At 36.5% G+C, this 12933-nt stretch overlaps 1 protein-coding gene across 4 annotated transcripts in view; it reads left to right on the top strand.

The window, feature by feature from the left end:
• Positions 1-12933, top strand: part of Erbb4 (erb-b2 receptor tyrosine kinase 4) — a 1021671-nt gene that overhangs the window by 524805 nt on the left and 483933 nt on the right. For all 4 annotated transcript variants that reach the window (XM_031367819.1, XM_031367817.1, XM_031367820.1 and 1 more), the window contains exon 3: positions 11301-11487. In XM_031367819.1, the coding sequence (XP_031223679.1) occupies positions 11301-11487 (187 nt within the window). The remainder of the gene's footprint in view (positions 1-11300; positions 11488-12933) is intronic.

Here is a 12933-nt window from a genome sequence, read left to right as displayed (position 1 = left end):
ATGCTCATGGATTGGCAGGATTAATATAGTAAAAATGGCCATCTTGCCAAAAGCAATCTATAGATTCATTGCAATCTTCATCAAAATTCCAACTCAATTCTTCATAGAGTTAGAAAGAGAAATTTGCAAATTCGTTTGGAATAACAAAACCTCAGGATAGTGAAAACTATTAACAATAAAAGAACTTCTGGAGGAATCACCATCCCTGACCTTAAGCTGTATTACAGAGCAATAGTAATAAAAACTGCAAAGTATTGGTACATAGACAGGCAGGTTGAACAATGGAATTGAATTGAAGACGTAGAAATGAACCACACATAGATGTGTGGACATCTATGGTCACTTGATCTTTGACAAAGGATCTAAAACCACCCAGTGGAAAAAAAGACAGCATTTTCAACAAATGGTGCTGGTTCAACTGGAAATCTGCATGTAGAAGAATGCAAATCGATCCATTCTTATATTCTTGTACAAAGCTCAAGTCCAAGTGGTTCAAGGACCTTCACATAAAACCAGACACACTGAAAGTTATAAAGAAACAGCAGGGAAGAGCTTTGAACACATGAGCACAGGGAAAATTTTCCTGAACAGAACATCAATAGCTTATGCTCTAATATCAAGAATATACAAATGGGACCTCATAAAATTGCAAAGCTTCTGTAAGGCAAAGGACACTGTCAATAGGACAAAATGGCAACCAACAGATTGGGAAGAGATCTTAACCACTCCTATATCTGATAGAGGTCTAATATCCAATATATACTAAGAACTCAAGAAGTTAAGACTCCAGGGAATCAAATGGGGTACAGAACTAAACAGAATTTTCAACTGAAGAATATCAACTGGCCAAGAACCACCTAAAGAAAATTTCAACATCCTTAGTCATCAGGGAAATGGAAATCAAAATAACCCTGAGATTCCACCACACACTAGTCAGAATGGCTAGGATAAAAAACTCATGTGACAGCAGATTCTGGAGAGGATGTGAAGAAAAAACACTTCTCCATTGTTCATGGGATTGCAAGCTGGTACAACCACTGTGGAAATCATTCTGCTGGTTCCTCAGAAAATTGGACATAGATGTAGAAAATTGGACATGGATGTAGAAAATGTGGTATATTTACACAATTGAGTACTACTCAGCTATTAAAAACAGTGACTTAATGAAATCTTCAGGCAAATGGATTGAATTTGAAAATATTATCCTGAGTGAGGTAACTCAGTTACAAAATAACATGCATGGTATACACTCACAGATAAGTGGATATTAGGCCAAAAGTTTATAATACCCAATATACAATTCACAGACCATATGAAGCCCAAGAGTAAAGAGGACTAAAGTCTGGATGCTTCGGTGCTTCTTAGAAGTGTTAACAAAATACTCACAGGAGGGAACATTGTGACAAAGTGGGGAGCAGAGACTGAATGAAAGGCCATCCAGAGACTTCCCCAACTGGGGATCCATTCCATATACAGTCACCAAACCTGGATGATATTGTGGATGCTAGGAAGTGCTTGCTGACAAGAGCCTGATATGGCTCCTGAGAAGATCTGCCAGAGGCTGACAAATACAGAGGCAGATGCTTGCAGCCAACTATTGGACTGAGTGCAGGGTCCCCAATGGAGGATTTAGAGAAAGGACTTAAGGAGTTGAAGGGGTTTGCAACCCCATAAGAAGAACTAAACTACCAACCAAGGAGTACACTTGGAGGGACCTATGGTTCCAGTTGCATATGTAGCAGAGGATGGCCTTGTTAGGCATCAATGGTAGGACAGGTCTTTGGTCCTGTGTAGGCTCAATGCCCCATTGTAGGGAAATGCAAGGGTGAAGAGGTAGGAGTGGGTGGGTGGGTGTCGGAAAACCTTCATATTAGCAGGGAGATCGGGATGGGATAGCTGGTTTCTGGAGAGAAACTGGGAAAGGAATATCATTGGAAATGTAGATAAAGAGAATAGCCAATAAAATGTCATTTGCATATCTTTCAATAATTTTATTAAGTTTAAGGGTTTGTTTTATATAATTATTACTACTTTTTCATGTATACAATGTTTCTTTTTTTTCTCTTATGGACCATTATCTTTCTTTGATGTCACAAATATTATTTAAAAATACTAGAAAATGTGTATTTAAGTAATAATTATGAACTGTATTCTACAAATTTGTCTTTCCAATGCAATAGTCAATACAAAAACCACAGAAATAAACATTTTTTAAAAAAAAAACAGTTCACTTTACATTTCCTATGATCCAACTCCCTTACTTTCTCCAGTTTCATGTCTTTCTCCAGATTCTGCAGATTATCTCTCAGCTTTTCAGTATGGATCCTATTTCATGTATCTTTCTCATTTATAAATATCTTGGTACTCAATTATTCAGGTCATGCTTAAACACTACTCAAGGATATTAGATGTCTGAGTTTTCTGTCTGAAGTAGCAGTCCTTTTTATACATCAGTGCTCTGGATATCTCATTTCTGGTGGTATTATACAGTGTTTCTAACCAGACTATATTTGATTCTCTGTTTCCCTGGGGCCTAATACACATATATGATGTGAAAATATTAATTTACTAAGATGCATAATTAAATTAAAAATTTAAATTAAAAATTTAAAAATACACATTTAAATTAAGATTTTAAAATATAAGCATACTTGTATTATAACCCAGACAGTTAATTTATATATAAATATTTATTTATAGATGATGGAATTTGCAATGCCATGACTCTTTCTAAGAACACTACAAAATCAGGGTGCTTGTATAATACATAAAGGGATATACAGGTATATTTCAACTATTGTAATTAACTAGAGGTATCTTTAGGCAAATTTTTTAAAAAAGCAGAAATTTAGCACATAGAATAATTTGCAATTCTTATGTGCATCTGCAGAAAGTAGGCAAGCTCAGGGACCTCCAGTTAGCAAAAGATAAGGTGATATTTTTAGGCAGGTAATGGAAATGGTGAGAAGAAAGCATATGATCAGTTACTTCTACCCAGTCCCTCTGTTTGCAGGATGGTCCATTTTATGGGCATATTTGATTAGTTGGTATCCCATAATTAGCTGAGCTTAAGTTCTAGGCTTGGCTGAGACTCTGCTTTTTTTCATACTATTTCATTGCAGTTTGTTATTAAGGCCTTCAAAGTGAAGAGGTATTTTAGAGCCACATATACTTTAACAAACCTATATGTATTGGAGATACAGTCTATATAAAATCAGGATAAAAAGAAGCAACTGGAAACAGACCTGAATAAGTACTATTAAGTTGTCTCCCCACTGCTCAGGACAATATAAAGACAGTTATTTCTGGAGAAGGAGAGAAGCACATCTGTTTACTGTGGGTGAAAAGTGTTCATTGCAAATAAATCATGTTTGTGTTGAGTGCTGGCTAAGTGGTTAGTACTGAAGGAACAGCACACAGGTTCCAAGAATCATGGCCGACTTAGCGCATAGAATTGGCTCGTAGTGGCTGAGCGTAGTTTTGTTGGAATGACAGGGATCAGAATTTCTGGTCCTTCAGTGTTAGTTCTTATTGGGTACAGTGAGCAAGAACTCTACACTGCTGCAGTTAGGTACATGACATTTAACATGATCTTTTCTCCCAAATATAATTAGATCAGATATCGAGTCCTAGCTTTTCAGACTGGTACAGTGATGAGTTTCCAACAGTGGAAACCTGAAAGCAGAAACCCAAAGCACAAAACAGTATCTCTCTAAGCAGAAGGAATATGCAATGCTTGTTATTAGCTTATTAATTTTTTTCTTGTAAACTTCTTAATATTATGTCATCGTTAAGAATGTGTCTGCTTTAGATATTCCTAGAAGTGATAGGAGGGGCAGAGACAGAAAGTAATTGCCTTAGGGAAGTTAATAGAAAATCTTACTGATACAGAAGCTACCATTTGCTGCTACATTTGTCACCGTCAGAGAAGGCATAATTTCTGCATTCATTACCAGCCGAGGAAACTTCCTATCCCTCAGCCATCCTCTTTCCTGTCACTAGAGTTTTCTGTTCCCTCTCTTCATGATATCATAGCCATTTAACTTCCAGTCTCCTCTACACCCTAATCACGACTATATTTATGAATGTCCTTACTCACAGAATGTGTTAGTGTTTAGGTAATTTCTCATTAGGTCTGGGTACATAGAGCACAGCAGTAGAACAATTCAGAACTATTTTGACTAGCTAAGGATGTTTTTAAACATAAATAAATAGGAAATGACAGGAATCTACAACAGATGTTTATATGGAAATAAATCAAGAAGCATAGATTTAATATAGATTAAATCTTAAGAGAGATAATGATGCATTTGGGAAGCTATTATTCTTTACCACTCAGGCAATAATGGAAGATGGAAAGGAAGAAAGAAAGGAAGAAAGAAAGAAAGAAAGAAAGAAAGAAAGAAAGAAAGAAAGAAAGAAAGCTATAGAGAGGAAGGAAAGGAAAGAGGGAGCATGGAAAGGAGGGGTATAGAAGAAGGGAAAGAGGGAGGAGGTGTAAGAAGGGAGAGAAAGAGGGGGGAAGAATGGAGGGAATATCAAATTGGGAGTTGCATCAATTTAAAGAACTGTGAAATAAAACATGTTTGGAAATAACAAAAACAGGGTTTTTTTTAGGGGGGGATACTCAGCTGATATATGGATGGCATAGTGGGCCAGCAGATGTTTCATATCTATCCTTGATTTTCTTCATATATGTTAGTAGTAAAGATGCATTCTCATTGGATAGGAGATTCCTCAATCACTCAATGCCTAAATGACCTTTGATTTCATTAACTCCTTGAACAAAGCTGCTGCAAAGCCAGTGTAGACAAAAGATAGCAATCTATCTTATGGAACACATGTTATCTCTATTTAATGATCATGCATCTCTAGGTGAACATACGTTTTGTATTTGATGAAACAGGAGCACTTCAGGCCCTGAACTTCTTCAGATAAAGACATGGTGAAAGTTTTCTCTTTGGCAAACTTTGTAGTGTTTTCTATTTGTATCCGTGGTCTATAAGCACAAACTATGATTTCACCTTTCAATATTATTTTAATAAATACAGCAAGATCACAAGTTCATTTTCTGTGGAAAATAATAGCTACAAGGACTTAAAAGCATTCCATTCTATATTTGAATTATACTTTATTAAACATCCATTAATGAATGTCTATTCAACACTGGGGTCAGTAGGAAGAGCTTAAATATGCATACAGAAAAAAAGTAGGAGGCATTTCTGAATTTGAGAAATAAGTTGTAATCTTTAAAGGTAAGATATAGGCATGCTGAAGATTATATAATTGAGAGTTTTGAAACAATAGTTCTTGTGCTATGGTATTATGACCATTTCATCTTTAACTAATTGTTCTGAGACAATCTGTCTGCCTGGCTATTTTCTGAGGTAGTATTTATAATAGCTCACATCTATTAAATACAATTTGCTGTATACCTTTTCTCTATTTTACAATGCTGTATAATAGCTTTGTAATAGGTATAGTTTTACAAATTTTCTAAAGATGAAAGACTGAAGAGTTTTGAGACTGAAAAGCTTCAACAAGTTTATATTAATCCTACAAAGGCTAGGATTAAGGCAAATTTGCCTGTCAGGCCAGCTCACACCTCAAACTGTTAAGCTTTTCTATTGTACCTCTTATATTAGCTAATATATAAAAATTATATATATATCACATATATATAATAGTCTATATATGTGTATATAGAAAAATTGTGTCGATTTTTATAATAAAGTTATGGAACAATAAATGTGTTATGTTAGTGAGATTCTTTCTGATAGCCTAAGGACTGACACAAAGAAGAACGCACATGATTATAAAACAGTTCAATACTTAATCTATATTTTTTATGTCAATCTCTCTTATCCAGATAGGCCCTTATTAGCTTATGGAATTGAGACTACTTAACCATTAGATAACCCCTTTGCCTGAGATTTTGTTGGCATTGAGCATATGTATCTTATCCAGTGATCTGTGTTAGGATTTCATTTTGAGCTATTTCAGAATATTTGTCCACTGAAACAGCTTTAAAATATCTGGAAAATGGTATTGTAAATACTAGAAAAAAATAGGAGCATAAAATCAAGATACCATGTATAACATTTAAATGTGGAGCATTATCTCATATAATTTTTATAAGATGGCTTTTTTTTACGCTCTCTAAAAGAAAATATTTTCTCTTTTATTTTTATTCACTTTACATCCCGATCATTGCCTACTCCCTCTTTCCAGGTCCCCATTCTCACCTTGCCCCCATCTCTGTCTCCTCTGGAACAGTGAGGGTCCCTTGGTTATCCCCCTACCCCGGCATAGCATGACTTTTCAGGACTAGATTTATCCAGGCTCACTGAGGTCTGACAAGGAAGTCCAGTTATGAGAAGGATTCAAAGAAAGGCAACAACTTTAGGGACAGCCCCTGGTCCAGCTAAATTGTTGGGGAACCCATATGGAGACTGAGCTACGTGTCTGCCATATATATGCTAAGGATTTCGTTCCAGCCCACGTGTGCTCTTTGGCTCGTGGCTCAGTCTCAGAAAACTCTCAGTGGTCCAGATTTATTGACTCTGTTTGTCCAGTTGCTTCTGGGAGTTCTATCCTTTCCCCAACTCTTCAATAATGGCCCCAGACCTCCACTTCGGTCCAATGTTTGGCTCATGGAATCTACATCTGTTTTAGTTTTCTGCTCCGTAGAGCCTCTCAGAGGAGAGTTATCCTAGGCTTCTGTCTATAATAAGCATTAACAGAATCTCATTAATAGTGTCAGGGACTGGTGCATGCCTGTGGGATGAGTCTTAAGTTGGTCTAGGTATTGATTAGCCAGTCTCTTAGTCTTTGCTTCTTCTTTGTCCCTACATTTCTTTAGACAGGACAATTATGTTTCAAAAGTTTTATGGGTGGGTTGGTGTCCTTATATCTCTGCTAGGTGTACTGCCTGGCTACAGGGGGTGGCCTCTTCAGGTTTCATATCCCCATTTCTAAGAGTCTCAGCTAATGTCATCCTCATAGACTCCTGACAGCCTCCCCTATCCCAGGTCTTGGGCATGTTCTAAAGAAGCCACTCTACCCACCCCCCCAACCCTGCCAGTCACAGATGTCCATTCACTCTCTTGGCTATTTGTCTCTCTCCTGTCTATCCCCACACAGGATCCTAAACATACACCATTCCCCTCTCTATTCCCTTTCCCACCCAATTCCCTCCCTCCATCTGCCTCCTAGGATTATTTCATTGCACTTCTTAGTGATATTTGAGGATCCTTGCTTGAGCCTTCCTTTGTGTTTAGCTTCTGTGCGTCTATGATTATAGTTTGGTTATCCTGTATTTTATGTCTAATGTCTACTTATAAGTGAGTACATACTATGCATGGCCATTTGGGTCTGGATTACCTCATTCAGAATGATATTTTATAGTTCCATCTAGTCGCCTGCAAAACACATGATGTCTTCGTTTTTAACAGCTTAATAGTATTTTATTGTGTAAATTAACCACCTTTTCTGTATTTAATCTTTGGTTGAGGGGCATCCGGGTTGTTTCCAGTTTCTGGCTTTTATGAATAAAGCTGCTATGAACATAGTGGAGCATGTGTCTTTGTAGTTGGTGGAGCATCTTTTGTGTAGATTCCCAGGAGCGGTATAGCTTGGTCTTCAGGTAGAACTATTTCCAGTTTTCTAAGAAACCACCAGATTAACTTCCAGAGTGGTTGTACAAGTTTGCACTACCACAAGCAATGGAGGAGTGGGACCCTTGCTTTGAATTCTCAATTGCATGTGTTGTCCCTTGAGTTTTAGTCTTATCCATTCTGATGGGTGTAAGGTGGAAGCTCAATGTTGTTTTGATTTACATTTCTCTGATTATTAAGGGTATTTCTTTAAGTTCTTCTCAGTCATATGAGATTCCTTTGTTGAGAATTTTCTGTTTACCTCAGTACCCCATTTTTTATTATATTTATCTTTAATATTTTGTTATACTACAGTCATTGTCCCCCCTCCTGGAGGGGAGGCAACTGTCTGCCTTCCCACAGTTTCTCATCCCATTCTTCCTCTCCACTATCTCCAAGAAGATGTTCCCACCCCCTGAGGTCTCAAGACTCTCAAGGGAAAGGTACATCTTCTCTGACTGAGGCCAGCCAAGCAGTCTGCTAGATATGTGTCAGGAGCCTCCTACCAGCTTGTGTATGGTGCTGTGGTTCAGTATTTAAGAGATCTCAGGGTTCCAGGTTTATTGAGACTCTTAGTCTTCCTATGGGGTTGCCCTGCTCTGCAAGTTCTTCCAGCCTTTCAGTAATTCAACCACAGGAGTCCTCAACTTCAGTCCCTTGGTTGTGTATGAGTATCTGCTTCTGTCTCAGTGAGCTGCATTGTGGGCCTCTCAGAGGACAATCATGCTAGGCTCCTGTTTGTAAGCATACCATAGCATCAGGCCTTGGAGCCTCTCCTTGAGATGGATCCCAAGTTGGGCTGGTCACTGGACCTCCTTTCCTTCAGTCTCTTCTCCATTTTTGTACCTGCAGCTCTTTTAGACAGGAACAATTCTGGGTCAGAGTTTTTGACTATGGGATGGCAACCCCATCCCAGCAACTATCTTGAAGACAACCCAGACAGGAACAAGTAATAGGAACCTCAGAATGTATTGAGTTCATATAAATGCTTAAAGGCCCTGCCTTCTACTGGAGGTAAGCTCTACTAGTTCCCTTTCCCTACTGTTGGACATTTCATTTAAGGTCCCTTCCTTTGAATCCTGAGGGTCTCTTACCTCCCAGGCCTCTGGTACATTCTAGAGAGTCCCCCTACTACCTACCTCTAGAGGTTGCATATTTCCATTCATTCTGCTGGCTCTCAGAGTTTCACTCCTCTCCCCACAGTAGCTGATCATGTTCCCTCTTTTCTCCCTCCCACTCAGGTCTCTCTCTCTGCCCTCTGTGATTGCTTTCTTCTTCCTCCCAAATGGGATTGAAGCATCCTTCCTTGAGCCCTTCTGCTTGTTATCCTTCTTGATTTCTGCGGATTATATCCTTGGTATTTTGTACTTTTTTAGCTAATGTCAACTTGTGAGTGAGTATATGCCATGCATGGGATATTTGGTTTGTTGGTGTCTAACTTCATGAGTTCTTCATATTTATGAGATATTTATACTCATAAATGTAGCAATAGTGAAAAATTTTTTTCCCAGTCTGTAGGATGAAGTTTTCTCTTAATGGCAGTGTCCTTTGTCTCATAGAAGCTTTTCAGTTTTATGAGGTCCTACTTATTATCTCTTGATATTTGTGCATGAGCAGTTGGTGTTTTGTTCAGGAAGTTGCTTTCATATCAACGTTCAAAACTATTTCCCACTTTCACATCTACTAGATTTAGTGTATGAGGTCTTATGTGAAAGTCTTTGATCCACTTGAACTTGAGTTTTGTGTAGGGTGATAAATATAGATTTATTTGCATTCTTGGACATGCAGGCATCCAGTTAGACTAGTACCATTTATTGAAGATGTTTTCTTTTTCCCTTGTATGGTTGTGGCTTCTTTGTTAAAAATCAAGTGTCTAAAGCTGTGTGAGTTTATTTGTGGGTTTTCAATTGGATTCCATTGACAAACTTGTCTGTTTGTATACCAATACCATGCAGTTTTTATTACTATTGCTCGATAGTATAGCTTGAAATTAGAGATCATGATATCCACAGAAGTTCTTTTATTGTATGGCATTGTTTTAGCTATTTTTGTTTTTCCGTATGAAGTTAAAGATTGTTCTTTCAAGGTCTGTAAAGAATTATGTTGAACTTTTGATGGGAATTGCATTAAATCTTTAGATTACTTTTGGTAAGATGGCCATTTTTCCTATATTATTCCTACTGATCCTTGAACACGGTGATATTTCCAACTTCTGATATCAACTTTGATTTATTTCTTCAGAGACTTGAAGTTCTTGTCATACAGATCTTTCACTTGTTTGGTTAGAATTACGCCAATATATTTTATATTATTCATGTCTATTGTGAAGGGTGTTGTTTCCTTGGTTTCTTCTCAGCTTGTTTATCATTTGTATAAAGGAGGACTACTGATTTTTATTTTTTTAGTTAATTTTTTATCAAGCCAACTTGGTGAAGTTGTTTATCAGCTGTAGGAGGTCTCTGGTAGAATTTGAGGGATCGTGTATGTGTAATATCATATCATTTATGAACAGTGATACTTTGGCTTTATCCTTTCCAATTTTTATCTCACTGATCTACTTTAGTTGTCTTATTAGTCTTTGTCAACTAAGAGCTCAAAAGTGTTTTCCCTCTATCAACACTACATAATTCATAGGATTGCTTCTTGATCAATACCTGTATTTTAAACCTGAGTTTGTTTCATCTATAGTCTCCTTGCTAACACTATTACTGTAGTGCAATAATAAACTGCAATAAACAAGGGGGAAGGTTTGCATTTTTTGATGAAAAGGGTCTCTCTTGAATGGAATTGGAGGGATGCAAGGAGGAATCATGACACAATGACATAATCTAGATAAAAGATTAGTCATACAGCAAAGTCTTCAAATTCTATATAGTGATCATTGTGTCCTAGAATATTTAAGAATGGTCATATATCAGCTAAAGTAATCCTAATAATTATTACATTTTAGACCATGTAACTTTTACCTGACTTTACATAACTTGTTGTTAATAATTCAAACAATGGAAGAGTGGGTAATGAACTCTATATGTCTAGAGCTTGACCTGATAGGTCAGGTATGATTTCCAGATTTGCTATGCTTACCAGAGCCATACAACTCTCCAATGCTGTATTTCTCCACCTCTCCTTACTCTAACACTCCTTGATCTCAGGAAGATCGGGAATAACTATAGTTCTAATGTGATCAGTGTAGTAATAAACATTCATAGAGCAATTAAAACTGTGTCCCAGAATCTTCAACAAATGCAGACTGGTTCTACTTTGCAACACTTATCTGTTGAATTCTCATCTGTCAATTGACTGATGGTTTGGTGTCACATCATTGTAGCTTATCAATGAATGCCACCTTGATATCTTTAACTGTATCCACATCTCAGGTGTGAGGGATATCTCATAAAATACAATCCATTATTTTAGTATAACTACACTCATGACTTTTAAAAAGAAATACAACATATTCAAATTAAATTCTAACCCTTCGTGATGCTCTATTAATCCAATATGAATATGAATATCGTGAGGAAATTAGTATATTAAATTAAGAACTGAAAATTGGAGTCAATTATTTTGTTTGAATGACTATATTACAACCTATCAAGTTAATTTCATTATCTCTAAGATAGATGTTTGTTTATTTTTTCCCAGTCTATCCGAGAAGTCACAGGCTATGTACTGGTGGCCCTCAACCAGTTTCGTTACCTGCCTCTGGAGAATTTACGCATTATTCGTGGGACAAAGCTATATGAAGATCGCTATGCCTTAGCGATATTCTTAAACTACAGGAAAGATGGTAACTTTGGACTTCAAGAACTTGGATTAAAGAACCTGACCGGTAAGGAAAAAATGAAAATTAATATATAATATAATATAATGCCCACAAGTGTGCATGCATGGAAGTGTCTACAACATCTAACTGCATACTCATTTCATGAGAAATGATGTCTCCGTGCTACCTTCACTTTTATTTACAGATATTATAACTGCAGTGTAAAAGATAGGAGAATACTATATCTCAGCTGAACAGAAGTACACTCTAAGAAAATGCTCAGTGACTGAAAACAGAGATAGGAAGCAGGCTTAAGAATTCTGTTTGGTGGTTGCAGCTGGGTGGACCAGATCATCAAACGCCTGCGATAACACCACAGTGCTCGTGCCTGACAGAGCTTAGTAATGCTCAAGCTATTCCATCTAGTTCGACTAATCTTTAGATTTTTACAGGGTCGCCCAAGTTTAGGAGAGCAGTATAATTTATTCAGTTTCCCTTTCTCCCATTTAGTAGCTCACTGAGCACCGTCACCAATTCTGTGGATATTTTGGTGTCATCCATGGTAGTTTTTTCATTGCTACAGACACACAATGCTAACAAACTAGAGTTATCATTAATACTACAAACTTTACAATGATTTTTTCACTTCATGTTTGTTATAGTTCCTACAGATTCTGATGGAATACTTTTATACATAATCATGAATTTTACTGAGTATATCTATAGTTAAAATGTGCCAATAATATATTCAAAGCTACTGTTGCAATTCAGTAGCTTATGTCATAATTTACTTGAAATCAATAACATATATACAAATATTACATAAAATATTCAGTGATTTATGCCTACTTGGCATAATTCAGTAAAATTTATGCAACCTGAAAAAATAAATACTTTGCCAAAAATACAATTGTTAACTTACTGCGATAATTTTTATTGTTCACAGTATATATTGCATATAGGTTTAAAGATGGAACTTTTAATTTCATAATCATTCAGACATGTGACCTAAAATATGGAAATTTGAGGTACAGAAAGAAATAATGATAATGTCATGTGACATAATGATAATGTCATTTCAGAACAGTTGTTATAGAGCTGATGGAATGATAAGTGCTTATGTTAAAAATGTATTAATTCCTATACCAACACTATTACTTCAAATTTTTTCTAGGATACTTTTTTGTATAAAAAAAAAATGCCTTTTCAGACCTAATCGCTACTTACATTAAAGTAATGAAAGGAGAAAAAATTTTGGAAATAAGATTGTTAGGGAAAGGAAGCTTAGTGCCTGGAATTAGAAATCTAAAATAAGACAATACAGCTAAAACTTACAAACTTCCATAGGAAGCATTGTCTTTCATGAATTTTCTATATGTATGCTAGGAAATAAAGGAATACATTCCTGTTTTGGTGTTAAGATATTAGATTCTTCTTATTTTTTAAATTATTATTTATTTTTTTACATTCCAGTCATTGTCCCCCTTTCCCCGGTCCCCCTCTTGCAGTTCC

This window comes from Mastomys coucha, unplaced genomic scaffold (assembly GCF_008632895.1).
Source record: "Mastomys coucha isolate ucsf_1 unplaced genomic scaffold, UCSF_Mcou_1 pScaffold14, whole genome shotgun sequence".
Taxonomy (NCBI): Eukaryota; Metazoa; Chordata; class Mammalia; order Rodentia; family Muridae; genus Mastomys; species Mastomys coucha.
This window is presented reverse-complemented; position numbering and strand designations above follow the sequence as displayed.